Source organism: Danio rerio, chromosome 6, assembly GCF_049306965.1.
Source record: "Danio rerio strain Tuebingen ecotype United States chromosome 6, GRCz12tu, whole genome shotgun sequence".
In the NCBI taxonomy this organism is placed as follows: domain Eukaryota; kingdom Metazoa; phylum Chordata; class Actinopteri; order Cypriniformes; family Danionidae; genus Danio; species Danio rerio.
Window position 1 is genome coordinate 20,079,494 of NC_133181.1, and position 21,799 is coordinate 20,101,292.

The 21,799-nt window shown below is 36.7% G+C and overlaps 1 protein-coding gene across 2 annotated transcripts in view; it reads right to left on the bottom strand.

The window, feature by feature from the left end:
• Positions 1 to 4,565: 4,565 nt before the first annotated feature.
• Positions 4,566 to 21,799, bottom strand: part of si:dkey-43k4.5 — a 37,641-nt gene continuing 20,407 nt past the window's right edge. The window contains exon 3 of one of the 2 annotated variants that reach the window (XM_073954023.1): positions 4,566 to 9,228. In XM_073954023.1, coding sequence (XP_073810124.1) covers positions 9,145 to 9,228 — 84 coding nt within the window. In that variant the 3' untranslated portion in view covers positions 4,566 to 9,144. Of the gene's footprint in view, positions 9,234 to 21,799 lie in introns of both variants that reach the window. The other variant, XM_021477082.3, reaches the window with a different exon arrangement.

The following is a 21,799-nucleotide window of genomic DNA, read 5'->3' on the forward strand; positions in this document are numbered from 1 at the left end:
CATCAGTTAAGTGCATGATTATATACAAAAATGTCTTTTCCAGAAAACCTGTTCTAACTTTTCTTGGATTGCCAAAAGGTTACACCAAAATACCTTCTTTCTTAATTATTTTTACTTTTATTCTTTGCATTTGTATGGCTTTGGATTCTGTGTTTGTTCAAACAATTTTTATTTTTTACTTTTTATTACTTGGGTTTGCACAAGTGTAAATGTTTTAGATTTTGCACGTTTAAACCAACACAATCTCCTGCCAATTCTTAATTTTTTGATTTAGTGGCTAATTTGTATGAACTCATACAGTCTCATTCGAACAATTTAGGGGTGGAGTTTGGTGCCACTCCTTTTTTTTTAATTGACATTTTCGTTTGAATGAACTACGAATTCGTATTAGCCACTCAATTAGCCACTTAACTGACAAAACGTAAAATAATTAAATTTTCTTGTGAGATTAGGCTGGTTAAAACTGTATGTGTTCAGTTAATTTGCTGAACTAGAATTACCAAAACTGAAACTAAATATATTAAAACTAAACAGAAATGTTTTCACAAAATAAACTAAACTACAAAGTACAGCAAGTTTAAAATAGTATCAAAATAAAAACTTATTTAAAAATGCTAAACTATATTTAAACTTGGTTTGGTGAAGGCTGAGTAAATAAAGACTTATTTATATATTTTTATAAAGAAATTATATTCCTTTAAGGCTGTTTGTTGTTTTGTCACTAGCTATTGTGACATCAAATATGTAAAGAAAAGATTAATGCATTAATAACATTTCTTTCATATTCTGCACATAACACATATATAAATCAGTACTATAAACAATTAAAACATGTTTGCTCTAACAAATTTGAAGGTGAAGGTCATTCCTACTGATGTAAGCCACCTTGAAAATTTCCAGCAGCTTCTGAGAAGCATTTACGAGCATTGCTATTCATTGCAGCAGTCAATAAGGTAAAAATAGCTCCATTTCCTTTCCTTGCTTAGTTAAAGAACCCTTTATTTAAGGAGACAGGAACGGGGATTTGAGATTGTAAGATAAGTATGAGGTTGTAAGATATAGAAAGGTTTTTACATATTGTAATATACACAAATATAAAGTACACCGTCTTTTGTTGCATCAGAGATTATGTTTCGTGGATATTTTTGTCTCTAGACTGCAGCGGTTTCTACCAGTATCATTAATAATTCAAGTAGTGTTTAGATTTGGCTTTTGTTTAGTTTTTTCACAGGGGTTATATTTCTCAGCACTTTGAACCTTAGCTGTTCAAGGTCACAGCAATAATTCTTTTTACTTCAAGAAGAATAAACTGTGAATTAGAGAGAGATAACTAAGTACCATTTTCACAGCATACATTTATGCACCATCTTTATATTTTACTTTGCTATATCCATATTTCAAAATGCTTGAAACTTTCATTGTTTAAAGTCAACAATCAAAATGTACTTTTTGTATTTTTATATGTAGACTATAAAAAATGCTGGGTTCTAATTCCTTCATTTCGTCCTAACACAAATCTATTAAGTTAAATTAATTTTACAAATAAATAAGAGGACTGAACATAAAACAATTAAGTTGTCCACCAAAAAAAAAAAAAAAAATCAAGAATTGTGTTGTTTCGGCTCATTTTAAATACGTAGTTTGAACAGGGACAAACTTAATGTCTGGGGCAGCACAGTTGCCTCACAGCTAGAAGGTCACTGCTGCTAGTCCCAGCTAGACCAGGAGACCATTCTGTGTGGAGTTTGCATGTTGGCCCCGTGTGTGGGTTTCCTTTGGGTGCTCCAGTTTCTCCCGTAAACTAAGCCGAAGAAAAGTGAGTGAGTGAATTTACTTTTGTTTCATACTGAACTTATTGGTGCAATATTTGAAAAAAAAAAAAAAAACACATTGCCAGATTAACAGAGGCCAGCTAGTAAAGTGCTGTGCAGATAAACCTCACTCTTCTAAACCCTAAAAGGTTCTCTAGCGACAGACCCTAGAGGCCATGGTCTTTAGCCTCTTTGTTAGAGCGACCGACTTTCATGTGGAAAGTCACCGGTTTGATCCCAGCTCAGAGCGTGTAGGGCCAACAGGGTTACATTGGTGCTGTGACCTGGATGGGAGTGAGGTTTAGGGTGATGAGTGTAACAGAGGCCAGTTAGTAAAGTGCTTTGCATGTAAACCTAACTCCTTTGAACCCAAAAAGGTGCTCTAGGGACAAACACTAGAGGGTATAGCCTTTAGCCTGCTTGTTAGAACAGGTTTGGGTGGAGTAGAACTGGCAGGGTTACACTGGGCTGGGTACTAAAACACGCTTTTAGCCAATCAGCAGTGAAGGTCATGTCTAGTAATAATTTTAATATTTTCTTACATTTATATAGGGCTTTTCTGGACTAAAGTGCTTTACACATTTTTGGGCGAGTCTCCTCATCCACCACCAGTGTGCAGCATCCACCTGGATGACACAACAACATCCATATTGCGCCAGACCGCACACCACTCACTAACTGATTGGTGGAGAGGACACAGAGTGATGAAGCCAATTATGATATAAGATATATACATTTTGCCAGGGTTAAACCATTACTCTTTTTCAAAGGGCATCCTGGGATGTTTAGCGACAGCAGATTTAGGACCTCGGTTTAACTTTTCATCCAAAAGACAGTGCTTACTGAGCAGTATAGAGTCCCCATCAATATGGGTATTAGGACTCACACAGACTGCAGATTGAGTGCCTCCTGATGGTCAAACTCACATCACTTCTGGGAGCAACATAGCTTGTAGCATGTAGTCTCTCATACAGGTACTGACCAGGCACAGCTCTACTTAGCTTGAGTGAGCAACCATATGAGAGTTGCAGAAAGCTAGCTGCCGGCTTAAAAAACAGTAAGGATAGTGAAGATATCAAAATGGCCTGAGGTCTTGTTAAGGTCTGGGCGTTCTTGTTTTAGTGCTCATAAATATAATTTTTGGGGGGCAAAATGAATTTGGCAAAACTCACTTTGTGTAACATGTAGAGTAAAATGCTATACTGCTACACAAAAGCAACTGAGGATGGATCCATTTCTTTTGTATGATTCAGAGCATTATCAGTGGAAAATAAGCCAAGTTTAGCTGTTGTATTACTAACCCACAACATTGAGCTACACTATATTCGAAGTATGGGCAAACTTAGTCCACACCTTCAGGAAAAAAAAGCTACACGGTGGTACAAAATAATGTTCCTTAAGGAAGAGTTTTGTACTGTACCTTTGTAAAAAATGTGTACCTTATATGATACTGAAAAGACCTCTAATGATACTGTTCTGTACCTTTTGTGGTACAACTGAAATAAAGGTACACAATTATTTTCATATAAAAAGGTAAAAAAAAAGTGTAAAGAACAAGTCCTTTATTACAATACCTATGAAAATAAATATGACTGAAAAGGCAAAGTGATTTTATGAATAATTTCCACATTAAAACATGAATCACCAATTAAAAGCATATTTTTAAAGAAACTCATAAACATCAGTTTTTAAATTCTTTAAAACAAAACAACTGGTAAAACATAAAACTATAGGTATTGTAAACTAAACATTTAAGGCATTTTAATTAAATGTTTGGTAAGTATTTTTGATACTGTTCTGCAGAGTTTAGCTCCAACTCTAATCGAACACACCTGCCTATAGCTTTCTAGTGATCTTGAAGACACTCATTAGCATGCTAACATGTGTCTGGAGAAAAACTCTGCAGGACACTGGCCCTCCAGGATTGAATTTGCCCATGCCTGCTAAATATCATCTCTCATAGACCTCTGCACATTTTAAGAGACCCATTTAACTTCTGATTAATTCCTCAACTTCCTCACACATACCAAATTTTAAGCGGTATATACCAACAGATTTGCTAGATTACACTAGTTGACACCTGACTCTTATGTAAGATAACAATAATAATGGATATTCAGCTAGAAAAATATTGGAATTATCAGGTTTACCCTCCAATTCCAAACATTTGATAATAAGCTATACTGTTACAGGAGATTAACCTTGTAAACTATGGGTGCCGTTCAGTGACTAAAACTGTACATCAAGTCTGCAGCTATACAGTGTGTTCTCTGCTGGATCAGTTGCACAATTACTACCATTTTCAAAGCATACCAAGGCAAGACAATATACAGGCCTGAAATGATCTTATTCACAACACAGTGAATGAAACAACTGTATTGCTTTATGATTCTGCTCAGGGAAGTAGCTGCTGTTTGGATGTTGCCATACTGTGAAGGCTGTAGGAACCCATATTTGAACCTATTCCAGCAGTGACATCTTTTGACACTGAGGAAAATTGAGGGACAGAAACTCAACTAATGTAAAAAGATTCAACGCTCACTGATGCTTCAAAACGAAAGAAGATGCATTAAGAACTATAAGCAAATATATTTTTATCCCCCATTTCAATACTGGCCATCAGAAGCAACAGAAGATACCAAATTTTCACTTGATTCTACTCAATTGGTGCACTTTAATTATTAATGATGTTTTTTTTGTTATTTGTGTTTACAAATATAAAAACAGATTAATAAAACCACAGCATACAACAAGTGGACTTAATATACATTTTTATTGCAGAACAATAATACATTTTATATGCAGACAAACTCTTTGGCTGAATCAGTAATGTTTAGTCCTGGTGTGTCCTGTTAAATTCATGCCAACCTGTACCTAAGCAATCACTAAAACCAATAAAGTATCTTTGGTGTACACTACTGAACACTGGCCTTCTATGAGCAATGCTGTCCAAATACAGAATGATGTATTAATGTTCAGTTGAGTAGAGACCTGGTTACTACAGTGGCCATAGCATACATACATAGCATTGCAGGTTCTCCTCTACATCACAGTGGTGTTTTCATTACTCAAAAACCTTGGAAAGAACCTTCTGTCAGTGTGAATCCAGGTCTGACATTTCTCTGCTGTGATTGGGCTTAATGTCACAGTAATGTCAAATATGAAAACATTGTCTGTATAAGTGGTACATGGGGGGAAAAAAACGATAAATATGAAATAAGGATGAATAAAGATGAAATCTATAGATAATGTAGTCCAGTTGGTCACCTTCTGTGGTACTTTCATCATCTAAACCTGTAATATTGTACATCAGTTTCCACACATCAAGAGTAATGCAGCAGTTATGTGTTATTTTGAGTGTTTATATCAGTTGACAATAACATAATGTTAAGTAAATGAATACGCATTTATTTCAAATTTAATGTTTGAGTTGCATTTTGAAATGGGATCAATTCGATGTTTAATTGTGTTATATTGAAAAGGTGATCTTAGTTCAGGGAACAAAGTATCTTTGACTTGTGTGTGTTGTATCCAAGCATTTGAAAAAAAGAGTTAAGAGTTTTGCAAAAACGTACAATTTTGGCAAAGGTTGTGAATTTTGTGTCTAGAGTTTTTAAAATTGACACCAGAGTTCTGAAATTTGTGGCAAAATAATTGTAAAAAACTGTAACAGTCATAAGCATCAAATTTCCTTGAAAGTTAATTCCTTTTAATATCCAGATTTTTAATGTACATTTTTAAAGCTATACTTTGTGTTATATATTTGCATCAAATTACAAAAACCTAATTACCGCTTATGTGATGTGTTTCTAATAAAGAATCTATGGTAAAATTTTATGTTGTTTTCTATATTGGCTGTCGTTATCAGTCTCACACAATGTTTTTCTTTTTTTTTTTTTTTGTAAGCTGTGAAAACATTACTTAAACAACGTTTTTCTTTTATTATTTGAGCACATAGGAATACAAAGCAAAAATTGTAGTACTCTCCCATTCACTGCACTCCGCTGCACAACTTCCAATGTGGAGAAATGTGAAAAGGGTCTATAAGCCAGTGTTCTTCAAATCAACCTTTGGAGGGCCAGTGCTGCCTAAAATTAAACTCCAGCCCTAATCAAATACACGTGAGCAAGCTACAATAACCATGAAGTAAATACCAAATCACATACGCTATTCTACACCATTTTGTAGTATAAATAGTGCGTTAACACTGAAAACTCTAAAAAGAATAAGTGCACTTTAAATACCAGGATGATCAACCGCTAAAATGAAGTGTGGAGTGATACTTCACACACTCCACGGCCACTGTTTTGCTCATGTAGCAGAAGGGCACTAATGTAGAATTACTTTATTTATTTTGGATTGTGAAAGCAAAAAACACGAGTGATTATAGCGCCTCCCAATGGTAAATGCAGCTATAGTCTTGGCAGGTATTATTTGGTAGTTTGGACATTTATTTTATTAATTTGGCAACCGACCAACGTCATCTGGAAAACCGTTTGAATTTTCACTTAGTAAAAAAAACATTAGTGTTCCATTTGGCACAACACTATATTCATAAACTATGCTGTTGACTGTGTAAGTGCATAAGTACATAGTGGATAAGAGCATGATCAAGATTTGAGCTAAATTTTGCAGGTTAATGGCCCTCCAGTGGCAGATATGAGAACCTGTCAAAGCATAAACTTTATTACACAGACCAACTCTTGATATTTCTCAATCAAAAGGCTGTATAAAGGACACCACAAAGCACTCTTTGACATATTGTCAAGAGCCGATGGTTGGCTGTTAGGCTTTCATTCCATTGGTCAGGCTAGTTGGTTTGGTGAGACCACATGTCGGGTTAATATCTGAGCTCATCGGCCTGATTCAACATGTCGAATCGATGTCAGCCATTGGCTAAAGAAAGCTGGTTATTCGGCAACAAATCAGAGCATGAGTGTAACATTAAAGTGACGTTGCAAGTAAACAATTCAAGACAAGAAGGAACACAAAGAGGCAGACTATAATTTCGTTACATTTTTCAAATACTTGCAATCAATATGGATTACCAAATTATGAGACATATTTGCAAAATCAAATCCCTCCATGGTGAATGAAATTACTATGATGAGAGTACTGAATGTTAATTCATGCTTTGCACTTGTAGAAAGACAGAACCAGATGTGAGCCGACACAAGGCTACAACACAGTTGGGTTTTGTCAGTGCTAGTTGTTTAAAGTCGGTTTGGTATGTACCAGCCTTAAGCATAAAGCCATGTTGGCCAATCAAAAGTCTGTAAAAAGAACATAGTGATAATCACTTCGTATCTCTATAAAAACATTATGGATTTCTAAATGTGCTTCACACAGATAAGTGGGTTTAACAAACCACCTGTAGAAAGAATCTTCTCTCTTTATGTACTGGCCACAATACTTAAACTCCATCTTTCAAAAACTTAAAAACGATAACAATGTTTATTTGTGAATGTACCACAAATCATGTTGCACAACTTGTTTTCTTTATTTTTGTACAATATCTTGCACAGTATTTGTGTGCCTAATGTAAAAGTACTTGTATAGTCGGTCTTAGGTTATGCGTGTAAGTTTTTATAGTATTTGTATAGTTAGTAGTTAGTATAGTGAGATTACCTCTCCAGTATGTTAGTTATGTAAAGGTTTAAAATAGATTTCAACAATAAAGATTAGTAAATATTATTGCATTTCCATCAACAGTGACAAATAGCCATTACAGTTTTATTTATTGCAGTATGTAATGTTAATAAAACAACAGAATTTTACTTGTTATTAACAATAAAATGACAATGTTTTTATTTTAATACATTATTAGACATTAGCTAAGAAATTAAATAGTTCAAAAATGAAAGTTACCTCATAATTTATTCTCCTTCATTTGGTTTTAAACCATTATGGTTTCTTTTTTCTTGTTCAACACAAAATACTGATTACAAAACTACAAAAAAAAAAATAAAAATAGAGCATATTGTCACTGGAATTGTACATTTGGCATTTGTCAATAATTGTCTGTTTATCTCATATAAGTTTTACTTTAAGGAATTTGAACACTGTAAAGCTCAATATCTCAAAACCATGCAGGTAGGTAGGTAGAGCCTTATAATTTAAAGTATAATTCCAGTTTTGTTTTTTTTTTTGCCAAAAAAAGTTTAGTTGTAAGTAAATAAGAAAATGCAAAATGTCTACACTTCTTTTTGGAGAACCACATTTTGTCCATTTAGAAAGTCTTAATAAGTTACCCAATTAATTGTCTGTAAATCTTATGCTGAGTAGAGAGCTGAATTTGAGCGGAGCCTACTCATTTAGTCCTGTCAAACATTATCAACATTAAGAAGAACATATATACTGTAAGCAGCAGCCACTGCGCTGTACCCAGCATAAGATATTATCCATGACTGCCTACAGCCCTTCAGCCTGGGGTCGAGCCTTCTTCAAGGACAGGAATCCAATTTTGTACACCATTATCGATCACGACTGAATGCAGGTGAATTCGTAATTTTTGCAGCAATGTGGGTCCCCAAAACTGAAGCTAATGGAATACCACAGACAGTTTTTATCCATTGTATAACATTAACAGAAATTCAAATAATAGAATGATATTTTAGTCTAAGTGCTTACGACTGACTTACGGATCTTGCTGTTTAATGCTGAGGATGTCTCTAGCCTATAAGATTCATAAGGACTTCTCTAGGAAGGACATAATCTCTTTATAATACAGCATTCTGTTTGAGAAACATCTGTTGAACTGATTTGCTGTTGCTCTTCCTTTAAATGGGACAAGTGGCATCAGAATGTCCAGAAATTCCCTTAATTTTTTCCTATCTGTATCTTCAGTCAGAATATGATGTTTAATATAAGATAATGACTTTGTTAATATTAAAGTACTAGTCACTTTTCTTGGGTTTTCTTGGGTTAATGGACACATCGGACTGTATATGTTAATGGATGGTCTTCATAGCAAAAGTTGACAACTCCTGTATCAAAATCCACATCTTCATCCATCTCTTCATCCTCCAAGCAGTGGATATGCCCATGTATTGCACTGTCTCCACTATTTCTCTGTTGTCTCATTACAAACTTCTTGTTGTTGTTGTTTCTCACTGAGGCCTCAAGAGCTTTCTGTTTGCGATAAAAATGTGAAAACTTGTTGAAAATGATGGTGATGGGCAATGCCACAACTAATGTGCCACCAAGGATGCAGCCAGATGCTGCTAGCTTTCCCGCCACTGTCACTGGCACCACATCTCCATATCCCACTGTTGTCATGCTAACTGTCCCCCACCACCAGCAAGCTGGGATCGTGTCCAAACCAACATCTTCCTCATTTTCTGCAGTGTAAGCCATTCCGGAGAACACAGATACACCCACTGCCAGGTAAAGCAATAAGATCCCAACCTCTCTGTAGCTGTGCTACATAAAGAAACAAAGACATGTGGATTTTTTTTTTACATATTAAATGAAAGTAGAAAAACATGCACTTGATATCACAATTCATTTGCATTGTTGTTATACCTAGATAGAAATGTCAATTTTACAGAATCAAAAGACAAGTTACAAAAAAAAAAGTGTTCTGGTTTCTTCAGTATTTTTGAGTATTATAGGGCAATTGTGTTAAATAAACCATAATAAAAACGTATTGTTTGTCAAGTTCTATTCTACATGACAGTGGTTTTCAGTTGTGATTCTGGGGAACCAAGGCACTGCACATTGTATGTTCTGTTTTTTTTTAACTGATTCAGTATTTTTAACCTTGAGCACCCATCATAGAGTACCATTTCTAGTCGCCAAGTGCAATACGGGCTGCAGGGGTGCCATTGAGCACACCTGCTCCACCCATCCCCACGGAGAGTAAAATTATTAATCTCCCTAGCAGCTGATGCTCAAAGATAAACACAATCTCTGAGAACTCAAATAGTTTTGCTAAACTTGCACTGAATAACACGCCTGATTCCACAACTATCTACGAAGCGAGGCGTGAACTGGCAATTTTGGTATACTAAACACTAGCCGCGTTTCCACTATCGCACCTAAAGCGAGTGAGCCAGGGCAAGCCAAGGCCAGTCGCGTTCCAACTGTCACTTCCGGGGCCTAATCGGGCCAAATCAGGGCTTTCTCAGGGCCAGAGGCTGGCCTTTTTCGGCCCGCCGAATACCTTGGGCCAAAGAGGGCCAGCCGGGGCTTCGGGGCGGAGTGAAAGGAGAGGCGGGGACACTTTTCTGATCGCACACGAGTACATGCGCCAAACACATAACAAATAAATAAATAAGGGAAAGAAAATATCTGGAACAAATTATAGGCTGGGGTCTTTTTGCATATCATCGCCCGTATGTTTCTCTTTTAAATGTAAGGCTGTTGCATAAAATAATAAAGTAGTTTTGATTTATAAGTGACTTTTCTTTGCTGCATCCTCCTTGATGTTTCAATAACGCTTAATAATCTTTACATCATATTAAAGACACAGCAGAGAGTAAAGGTTTTCAAGAGGTTTTGTCAAGTTTAATAAGTGTGTTTGTGCGCGTTTAGATGCCTTTATGTGAATGTGAGACCGAGGAAAAGAGCGATCCCTTCACCGTTCTATTGATGCCGCGAGCAGCTTTTTTCTTTTATTTTTTTATTGTTTTTATTTATTTTGGAGATAATACACAATATGAATAAGACAGAAAGACATTAAACTTTACAAATTTCGTGTCCACTTTTGTAGGCTCAAAACAATAGTGTCATATCTAGATAAAATAGCCCTATATTGAAATAATTTAAAGAATTACAAATATCAGATATAATAAAATCACATTAAATAAATAAACCAATATAAAACTAACAAAAGCTATAGCTATAACAATTAGGTACTATATCAAACTGTTTCAAAGCTATATTAAACTTTTATTTTTCAAAAGCCTCTTTGAAAAAAAAGATTTTAGATATTTTCAAAAAAAAAAAAAAAACGGAGAATGTTTTAAATATTATTTATAAAGTATTTGGATTCGATTAAATTAATCAAATCATGCAAACAGAGCATTTTCGGGGTGAGTGAAAGCAGAAACTAGGCGAACTTTTTTTCTGTCTTCCAGCTGCGCAGCACTTTTTTGACGCATCGGGGAAAACTGCAAATTCAAAATGTGTTCTGTGTCCTCAAACAAGTGTGTATGTTTTTATATGATGTGGTAAATTTAAAAAAGGAAATTTTAAATACATAAAGAGCTTTATTAGTGCATAGCTGCTGAGCGCAACGAAATATAGGCTTTATTTTATTACGTGCTGCTCTTATGTGCTGAAACACTGAACACTTTCCTTTACTTAAGATATAATAAGCATCATCTTTAAATAAAGGTAATCACCTATTAAGTGTCATAAAGCCTATAGGGAAAAAAATCATGTTTCAGTTCTCTCCGGAGCATTTGGGATGAATGTTGGACAGCGTCTGTCTAGAGGATGTTATAAAATACATTTTATATCGAGTTATTAACGGAGAATTATATATATGTGGTGTTATATTATGGATGTGTGCGCTCCCTGCCCTGGGTTCCTCCGTTATTGGCAAGACCACTGGATTTCAATACCAACAGTCGGTCGGCGAGTAAATGAATATGATGAATGAAAACACACAGGCATGTGCATATAGACATACATTGTACTGCTGTACAGTAACGTGTCATTTGTTTGTTTTGGTTGTCCTAATTTTAATAGTTTTGTGATGATGTGGTGTGCTTTATCTGCCTGATTCCCGCTGAAGTGGGCGGTTTGAGTGACGTTTGATTCGAGGGATGTTCTGGGGGCGGGGATTGCATGATTTCGGCCTCACTGCTCAACCTCCCGGGCGATTGGCCCGGCCTGGCCCAATATAAGCCCTGACTTGCACTGGCCCGATAGTGGAAATGCGGCTACTGAAGACTCCAGAATCTGCCCAGATAGCATACGAATGTGGGCCACTTTAGGCAATTATGAGGCACTGGTGGTCTTCCTTCGGCCCAGACAAAACGAATGTGAGCCTGAAGTGGCCCAACTGTACAATGGCAAAGGATGGCCAAAGATTCAAATTCATATATGGGCCATTTAAATGCAAAGATTTGGCACTTATGGCAAAATGTAATCTGAATGTGAGCCCAATGTGGCCCATGTGGAAAATTATAAATTTGGCCCAAATGGTAGAAGACAAATGTGCACCACAGTTGGCAAAATAGTGGCATAGTCATTAAAGAACAATCTGGGTCTAAACCTAAAGTGCAAATGTGGCCCAGTTATCTTAAGACATGTGTGTGCCACTTTTGGCAACTGAAATCCGCAGGAAGGTAGATCTTCAGGAACAGGGTTGAGCACCCCTGTTTAAGGTAATAATGTACCCAAAGTTCCTTACACCCACCAATCATTTCACTTCATAAGACCTCATTTTATCATCACAAGCCATGAGTATTCATATTGTTTTGCTTGTAATATATACTTTTTTAACTCCCAAAGCTATGGCAGCGGTTAACTTTCATTATGTAATTGGTTCTTAAACACATTCCTGGATCACCTCCAACACTACATTTTTCAAGAATTATCTGAAATGACTTTTTTAGATCTTAGAGGCTGTCTAAAAACAAAAAAGTAGAATATGTAACATTTCAAAATATGCATCAAGGTACATCTGAATCCTAATCTAGCTTTTCGTCTTTTCTCCAGAGAAACCTTCATCTTATTAGTTTTTGAAGACAGCATGTATTTTTTTACAACTCTTTATATTTAAAAAAATCCTAACTTTCAATTTCTGACAGTCAAGCTAAATAAAGATGGCATCTGAAAGCTATGGTTTGTGGTCTTTTCGTGCAGATGCATGTTTCTAAGTAGCTTTTTCTACTTATTTCTAAAAGTATTGTAGCAATTAAATATTCACTATATGCAAAGCGCCTCTGTGTGCAATTGTTGCCTGCAAAGTCACTGCCCAAGCTGGCCACAGCCAGAGTATCTATGAGCTGATGACCTGATTTAGGTATGTGGTTATAGAGCAAAATGTGCAATATTGGGGTGTTCCAAGAATCTGCTAGCGAACTAATAAATTGAAGATCACCATTTTAGCTAAAAATATGTCACGGAAAAAGATCACCTGCATCTTGAATAACCTGAGGGTGAATAATATAATAGCAAATGTGCTGTATAGCTGTATCTTAATTTACCATAAAAAATTATGTCCTAAAAGAACTGTTAAGAAATTCATACTTTTTAAAAAGGGAACTAGTGTTAGTTTCATACACTTTCACCATGTCTAAGGCTGCAGATTTACACTGCAGATTTTAATGGTCAATTCCAATTTTGTAACTATAAATTGAGCCTAGATGTCTTTTAAAATTATTATTTGTGCTTGAAACTATAGCTTGTAAAAAAATGAATCCTACTCCAAAGGGTTAGAGGTTTTGGACAATATTAGCCTTAAAGGTGAAGTATGTGACGTGGTAAACTAGGTATTGCAGTCCAAAATCGAAACACTTTTTCACTCAGGTCACCTCAGGAACTGATTATGTGCGTTATTCAGTGTTAAATGCCACCAATATAAGTTTGAATACCATTTTTTATGGCATTTATTGCTATAATAAAAGCATACCTTTTAACTAAGGTCTTAATATAAAATAACTAGTAAACAATAAGTTTGAAATTGAAAGTTAAAACTGTGTTATACTTGGTGCAAGCCAAATTTATAATATTAATATTTTTAAAGATGTTTTATATGTATTAATTAGACTATAAACTTAACCATTTTGTTGAAGTGCAGTGCACTATTCTATGTTTCTAAATGGCTCTGGTTCTTGCATGTTTCTGTGTTATTAGGACAAAATATTACGTTGTAATATTTGTATTATTTGATAATAGAAAAAAAAAAGAGTTGCACACATCAGAATTTAGCTTAAAATCAAACCAAAAATCACAGTGTATGCCTGGCCAAATGTGTCTGGCTTCCAGTGTCTGAGCCAATTTTAGCTATATAAAATTAGAAGGTACAAAAGTACAGGGGCATACTGCAGACTTCTTAAATGCTTTTCACACACACTTTTTTTACCAAGGGACAGCATTCTAAACACAGCTTTGGACCCTGGGTGAAAAAATTTTTCAAAAATATGTAATTTGAAAGCTGCGCAAGCACTGCATTTTACCTGAGGTTATAAAACCCTGATATGAGTGGCGCTTCCTTATTTTTGCTGTACACTTGTCAAAGGACAGCCAATCAGAAACTAAGCACCAAGGCTCATGTCATGTCAGTCACAGAAGGCACATGCCAGCAGTCAATGAAAGTGTGTAAATGACTAATCAGCAAGATGACATACTTTACTCCTTGTTTTCATTCATTTGTACCTTTGAATTTATTTTCTTGCCTTTGCGCATCTCATGAGGTTTAGCTAAATACATATGTGGCAACATTTTTTATAAGTTACAAGATGTAGAGGGCTAAATAATGTAAACATTTGCTTGAGATTTGTGCACGCTCGCATATGTCTTTTGAAGTGTCACACGCATGAGCGTTTACTGGCTGTGTCCAGATACCCTTGTGCTCTACAATGTAAAAAAAAACATTTCTGAGTGCACATTTTAAGACAATAAGATGCATTCTGTGTGAATGAGCCCTAAGAATATTCAATATGCAAATAAGAATATTAACCCAGGGTTTGAGAATGTACGGTGTTAAATGTATTTTAATGAATACCCAAGACTATTTGTTAACCCCTGGTATAGTATAAACAGTGTGAAATGTGATTACAGATAAGCCAGTACTCTGTCTACCAGGAGTTTAGGATGACCCAGGGTTAACATTTTCACATGTGAAAAGCCATGTAATATGAAAGTACTGTATAAAAGTAAACACAATGGTAATTGGTCTTACTAAATATTGTATGTTCTTGACACACTATAGGGCTGTTTACACCTGGTCCCAGTGCTGCAACACTCAACGCAATGCCACATGACAGTTGGGGATGTTTGTCTTTTATTATACACAAATTAACCGTAGACTTTTCAGAATCTCATCCATTTCGCAGAGACGCATTTATGTGACCAAACGTAAAAAATCTGACGTTTTCCAAATCAGATAACTTCCCGGTGAGTAAGAAAACGGGCCAACGAATGCCTATGAGTTGGCAGCCAGCAGCTCTCACAGCTGATGGCACTTACAATCAACTGAGTATAAAGCTATCATCAGCAGGAAGCTCAGCAGGTTTTTATTGTTGAAGAAGTCGAACAGACAGCTGTCATGTTCCTATGGTAATGGAACACAGCAATTTTGTTCCCTCCCCCGGGGAATGTGGGTTACGTTTGTGTCCATTTTGTTACCCAGCAGGGCAACGCTGCGTGTCATCTGACACATTTGGAGCAGTGTCTGGAAAGCACCACAGTACTTGAGCCTTGCCATGGCCTTGGTAAGAAGTTTGCCAAGCACTGCCTGGGGGAACTAATCCATTCACAGAATGTAATTATCCAGTAGAAATACACACGAAGAAACCGGATCCACTCAAAGATAAAATTTATATAAATAGATAGAAGTATAAATATACATATATAAATCTCACAAATGCGTTGGGTGTCTCCCAGGACATAGCTGGCCCAGAGTCTCAGGAAAACATAAGAGTGGGCCGGTCTGAATTCCTGGCACAATTTGCTGACTGAAAATGCCTCCAAATACTCTACCCTTTTGACTGATGCCTACATGACAAGCAGAGCTGTCTACATGGACAGAAAATTAAAAGATACTGAGTCAAGTGGATTGAATGGACCTCACAGCAGATCAGGATAGCATCACACTGGCCTGGCATCTCCGGCATTCTTCTCAGTGAGAAGTGCACCACACAGCCAATAGATCCCACTTCTGGTTGGAGTCTCGGTTCCAGGTTGACCAAAAACCCCAACAGTTCAAGGTGCCGGAGCACCAGATCTTAGTGCCTAATTTACTGACCCTCTAGATCATGCTAAAAATAAGCCAATTAGAGAACAGCCAAAAACGTAGATACCCGGAAGCTAAAGAGGCTTAGGGCACTTTCCGTCAGCTTTGCAAAACCCATGGAAACAGGGTCAGTCTGAAAGGAAGAAGCCTGTACTGCCTTGCACGACCCCCTCTCGCACACAGAGAAATGGTACACATGGGGGAAAACGCAACGTGGAAGTGACCGTTTTTCAGGTTCATAGCTGCATCTAATCCCACAGACAATGAGCATTTTGACTGGCATAACGTGGAGATAATGGTTCAAAGATAGATAGAATTAGTAATAACACATTGTTGTTATGGGTAAGATGAAGTGCGTGCAGTAAACTCGCTATCCATCACGGCTTGATTGCATTTCTTGCCAGGAGAACTGCAATCTCCTTGTGCAAGAAAGGGGTGCAAGCTGCTTTGACTGCATAGCCGAGTCTGACCATCCGGAAGAGTCACTGCAACAGGGAAGGGGGGACCTTGGAAGGAGGTCTCGGCTTACCCTTCAATCCATCTCCATCCCCAGGACCGTTGCAAGCTGAACTGGTACTCTAGACAAACGACGATCATGCCGTCCTCGTGGTGTTCATGCTGCCCTCCCTCCATGGGGACCCGGGGTAGAATAGGTCCCCAGCAGCCCCTTGCTGATCGTAAGAGGCGACAAATGGGGCAACTTGTTTTAGCCGTGAGTTGTGATCCATGTCATTGGAAAAAGAGATCCTAGAATTTGAGGAATGTAAATGTTGCGACTATTGCAGATCCAACACAGTACTTTGGCTCCTATTTCACTTAGACGGGAAGTTGGAAGGGCCCGGTCCAATCAATTGGCTAATCAAAAAAGGCCCTGGATGACTGAATATTTTTGAACATCTAGCAAACTTCCAGAAGGCTTTGACAGAGGGTCAATTGAGTAATGCATACATTTAAATATGCCTACTTGACTATATCAGGTGGGTGAGGAGTAAGAGTGATGAATCTGAACCATACTAAAATGGCAAATAAACAAAACCCAAAAAGAAAATTATGGGATCATCACTTGAATTGTAACTTTGGAAATGGCATCAGTCTACTCCCCAAAAGGGAAAACTGGCAGAGATTTATACTTCTAGAATCTCTACAATCTGAAATGCCACTCTCTAAACTGTCTCCTTTTGCTATTCAAAAAGACATCTCTGGGATTGCAGGAACAATAAAAAAAATGCAGGTGTTAAAAAAATAAGATCTGGACAAATTCTTGTTGAATGCTCCAAAAAGATTCAAGCAGAAAATCTACTACATGCAAATGTGCTTGCTGGTGTTGCTATGAAAACTTTTCACCATCCAACTTTAAATCATAGCAAAGGAGTAATCCATACCAGAGAGCTAGAAGACATGGAAGAGACTGATATTACTACAGAATTAATGCCTCAAGATGTAATAATACATGTTAAAAGAATCACAATCAGGAGAGAATATCATCTCATAAAAACAGGAACCTATATAGACCTCTACCTCCAGAAACGATTCAAATTGGATACTTGTGTTTCAATGTTGACACTTTTACACCTAATCCACTTAGGTGTTTCAACTGCCAAAAGTTTGGACATGGATCGATTGCTTGCAAAAACAGGCCAACTTGTGTAAACTGTGGAGAGGAAAAACATGGTGAGGAATGTAAAAAATCACCAATGTGATTTTTCCAATGTGATCAAATCACCAGCTATTTGGAAACTCGAAAACTTGTAGAGAAATACCTATTCTTTAAACTGGAAAAGACTTTTGCATCTGTGATGAATCCAAAACTGCAGTCTGTCGGGGTTCAGACAGATTTGACATGGATAAATGAAAAAGTTAAAGAAATAAAAACTCCAGTAAATACAAAGTGTATTGATCATCAAAGTCAGACTGTGCTTCATCAAACTCAAGTAAATCACAAAGAAAATTCATCTACAGGACAAAACTCATCCAAAAGTAAAAATTACAAAAAAAAACAAATCCTCAAAAAGAAAAAACAAGCCAAGAGCACAAGGAGATGAAGACCAGCAGCTCAAAAGACATTGAAATGTCAGAGGACATAAAACCTTGGAGCACTTCTCCAAAAACTAGAACCAAAGGGCACTCACATGTGAGTTACCAACTTGACAGTGGAAAGTCATGTCATTCAGTGGAATTGCCGTGGCATAATTTTTCTGAATTACAAGGTCTTGCATTTATAATCCACTGGCTTTCTGTCTTCAAGAGACCCATCTTACTTCAGAGAGCAATATATCTCTGAAACATTTTTCATGCTTAAACGGACATGGCCCAAAATCTTCAAAGTCCTTGTCGTGGAACATCAATATTACTAAGACATGACGTTATTCACAGTAATGTTGAAATAAATAAAAACCTATAAGTAGTGTCAGTCCATGTAACTTTGCAAAAGACTATTACATTATTTTCTGTTTATACTCCCTAAAAAGCACATGTATCACACCAAGATTTGGAAAATCTGGTGGAACAAATCCCCCCACCATTCATTCTCATGGGAGATTTTAATGCTCACAATTCTCTGTGGGGAGAAAAACAACTTGAGGCGAAGGGAAAGAAGATGGAAAAACTAATTAATGAAAATGACCTGTGTCTTTTAAATGATGGTTCATTCACATACTTACACCCAGAACATGGATCCTTCTCTGCCATTGACTTAACAATACGTGATGCAACTTTAACTACTTATTTCTCATGGTATGTCTCTAATGATCTTTGTGGAAGTGATCACTTTCCTTTGATTATAACCAAAACAGCAGCAGATACACAACAGAGACCTCAAAAATGGAAACTTAACCCCTTCAGACCCTGCGTCCATTACAATGGACATCACATGACATCCCATTTTTCTGAAATTTGGAACATAATTCAGGTCTGAGAGGGTTAAAAAAGCTAATTGGAACTCATTTCAATTTCTTTGTTATAAGAGACTTGATGGCAAGCAACAGGATAAAGAGAATCCAATCAAATGGTTCACAGAAAAAATTATTAAAATTGTAGATGAATCGTTACCAAAAACATCCACAAAACAGAGCAAGAGACGGAATCCTTGGTTTGATGACCGATGTAAAGAACTTAATAAAGCACGGAAAAAAGCAGTAAGATGTTTTCAAAAACATCCAATGTCTGAAAACCTTATAAGGATTATAAAATTTGGAGAGGCCAGGCACGGAGATATATAAGAGAAGCAAAGAGACAGAGCTGGAATGAATTCGTGTCGAGCTTGACAATAAATACACCATCAAAGAAAATATGGGAGGCAATTCGTAAAATGAAAGGAAGAGGCAGACCACAAATAAAACACATTGATATTCACTGCACTCTGCTAACTAGTAAATATGACATTGCTAATATACTTGAAGAAACCTTTGCAAGAAATTCCTCTAGAGAAAACTATCAACCAAATTTTCAAAAAATCAGATATCACCAAAAAACAATTAAATTAGATTTCATTTCCCAAAACACAGAGATCTACAATCAACCTTTTTCTATGGAGGAACTTTTAAACTCCCTAAAGTGCTGCCACGACACAGCAGTTGGACCAGATAAAGTACATTATCAGTTTCTAAAAAATCTTCCCCAATTGAGTCATTCCCTCCTCCAGGAAAATTTCAATGAAATTTGAAAATCAGGAAATATACCACCATCATGGCAAGAAGCCACCATTATTCCTTTACCAAAACCTGGAAAAGAACATAAAGATCCCAACAATCACAGGCCTATAGCTTTAACAAGCTGTATATGTAAAACTATGGAGAGGATGGTAAATAACCGACTTGTCTGGAAGCTTGAGTCTAATCATCAGATAAGTGATTTCCAATGTGGTTTCAGAAGAGAAAGGAGTACAGTAGATCATCTCATCAATCTGGAGTCTTACATATGAAATTAATTCATCAAAAAGGAGCATGTTGTAGCTGTATTCTTTGACCTAGAAAAAGCATATGACACTACCTGGAAATATGACATTCTTAAAGATCAGTATAAAATGGGATTCAGAGGAAATTTACTCATCTTCATTTCAAAATTTTTGTCAAAAAGAACTTTCCGAATTCAAGTAGAAAACCACTATGTCAGACTCTCAAGTACAACAGCAAGGAGTTCCTCAATGCAGCATCCTTTCAGTGACTCTTTTCATGATCAAAATAGCGTCACAGACGTCATTGGAAGAAACATGATGTGCAGTCTTTATGAGGATGACATTTTTATATGCTACTGAGGGAAAAACATGATCAAAATTGAAAGACAGCAATAGTTTTGCATCAACAAAGTGAGTAATTGGTCTACAGAAAATGCTTTCAAATTTTCTAAAACCAAAATTATATGTATGCATCTGTCTTTTAAGATCTCTACATCATGATCCAGAACTCTTTTTGGATGAAGAGCCCATCAAGATTGTAAAAGAAATGAAATTCCTTGGACTCCATTTCGATAGTAAAATGACCTTCATACCACATATAAAAGCTTAAAAAAACAAATGCTTGAAGAACTTGGAACCAAATAAAGTTCTTGCAAAAACAAAATGGGGAGCAGATTCTACTGTTTTAATGAGGCTGTATAGACTCTTGGTGCGCTCACGACTGGACTATGGGAGTATAGTTTACAGCTCTGCTAGAAAATCTTATTTACAAACGCTGGATCCTGTACATCACCAAGGGCTTAGACTAGCTCTTGGAGCTTTTAGAACTTCACGTTCTCGAAGCCTTAACACTAAAGCTAATGAACCACCCCTTCATATTAGATGATTGGAATTGTCTCTCCAGAATGCATTGAAAATAAAGACAAATCAACACAACCCAGTTTTTAAACTAATCTTCCAACCTCAATATCTGGATTTATATGAGGCAAGACCCAGCTATATTCGACCATGCGGTGTACGGATCAGAACACACATAAAAAACTGAATCTAAATCTTGATTCCATCAACCAGACTCATTTGTCCAGTCCCACCATGGAGGTTAAATAAGTTGCATATAAATCTGGATCTGAGCAGAGGGCTGATACTTTTCGACATACATATCAACAAGCATTTGCTGACATAAGACATTTTTATCCTACTAATAAACCAATATGCACAGATGGATCAAAAAAGGACAGTCATGTTTCAGCAGCAGTAGTAATGGGTCAATCACACTACGGCATTCGCATTCCTGATCAAAGCTCAATTTTTACAGCTAAAGCAAAGGCTCTCTTTTTAGCTACTTAATATTGAGGAAAAGCCCCAATCAGAGAGGCGAATGTCAGCAGTCCCCCCTCCAATTTCAGATGTCTCAGTTTTCCCCCCGTCTACACTGAGACGAAGCAGCAGCGTTTTTGGATGAAAATGGCCTCTTTTTCCAAAACGCTCTGTTTTCGGTGCTCAAAAACTCCAGTGTAGTGTGGACGGATGGCATAACCGTAGCAAAACTAATTCGTTTTAAAACTAAAACACATTAGTGTAAACAGGGCCTCAATCTGCCACTGTCCAGCCCTACTGCCATTGCACCCTGGAAGGTTGAATGAAACGATGAACCAATGAAACGTCCAGGGACAGGAAAATCACCCAGCTCAACTGCTGCTGCCTGCTTCATTATCCACACTGGAAACATAAAGCTTAATCTCTCTGGATTCAGCTTTGCAGATGTCGTCTCTTCGGTACCGTGAGGCTTCTGAAGCAAAAGTCTGCTGAGTTTATACTGATTGTAAGTGCCATCAGCTGTGAGAAATGCTCATAGCTTTTCATTGGCCTGTTTTCTTCCTGTTCAAAATGATTTGCTATCTAGAAATATCCTTGAAATGTGTCAGATGACACACAGCATTGCAGTTTCATTCCCGCAGGGGTACTGGTGATACTGTATACTTAACCTTGAAATTCCTCACATTATTTCTCTATATCAGCTAATGATACAGAAGTCTCACAAATGTACATTTTACTTTCAAGAGTCAGAGTGAGAACCCCTGTGCCACAATTAATAGAACATACAGATAATTTATCAGATAAACTAACTATACAGATCACATTACTTCTAATCTAAAAATAAGGGTAGATAGTTTGCAAATTGAG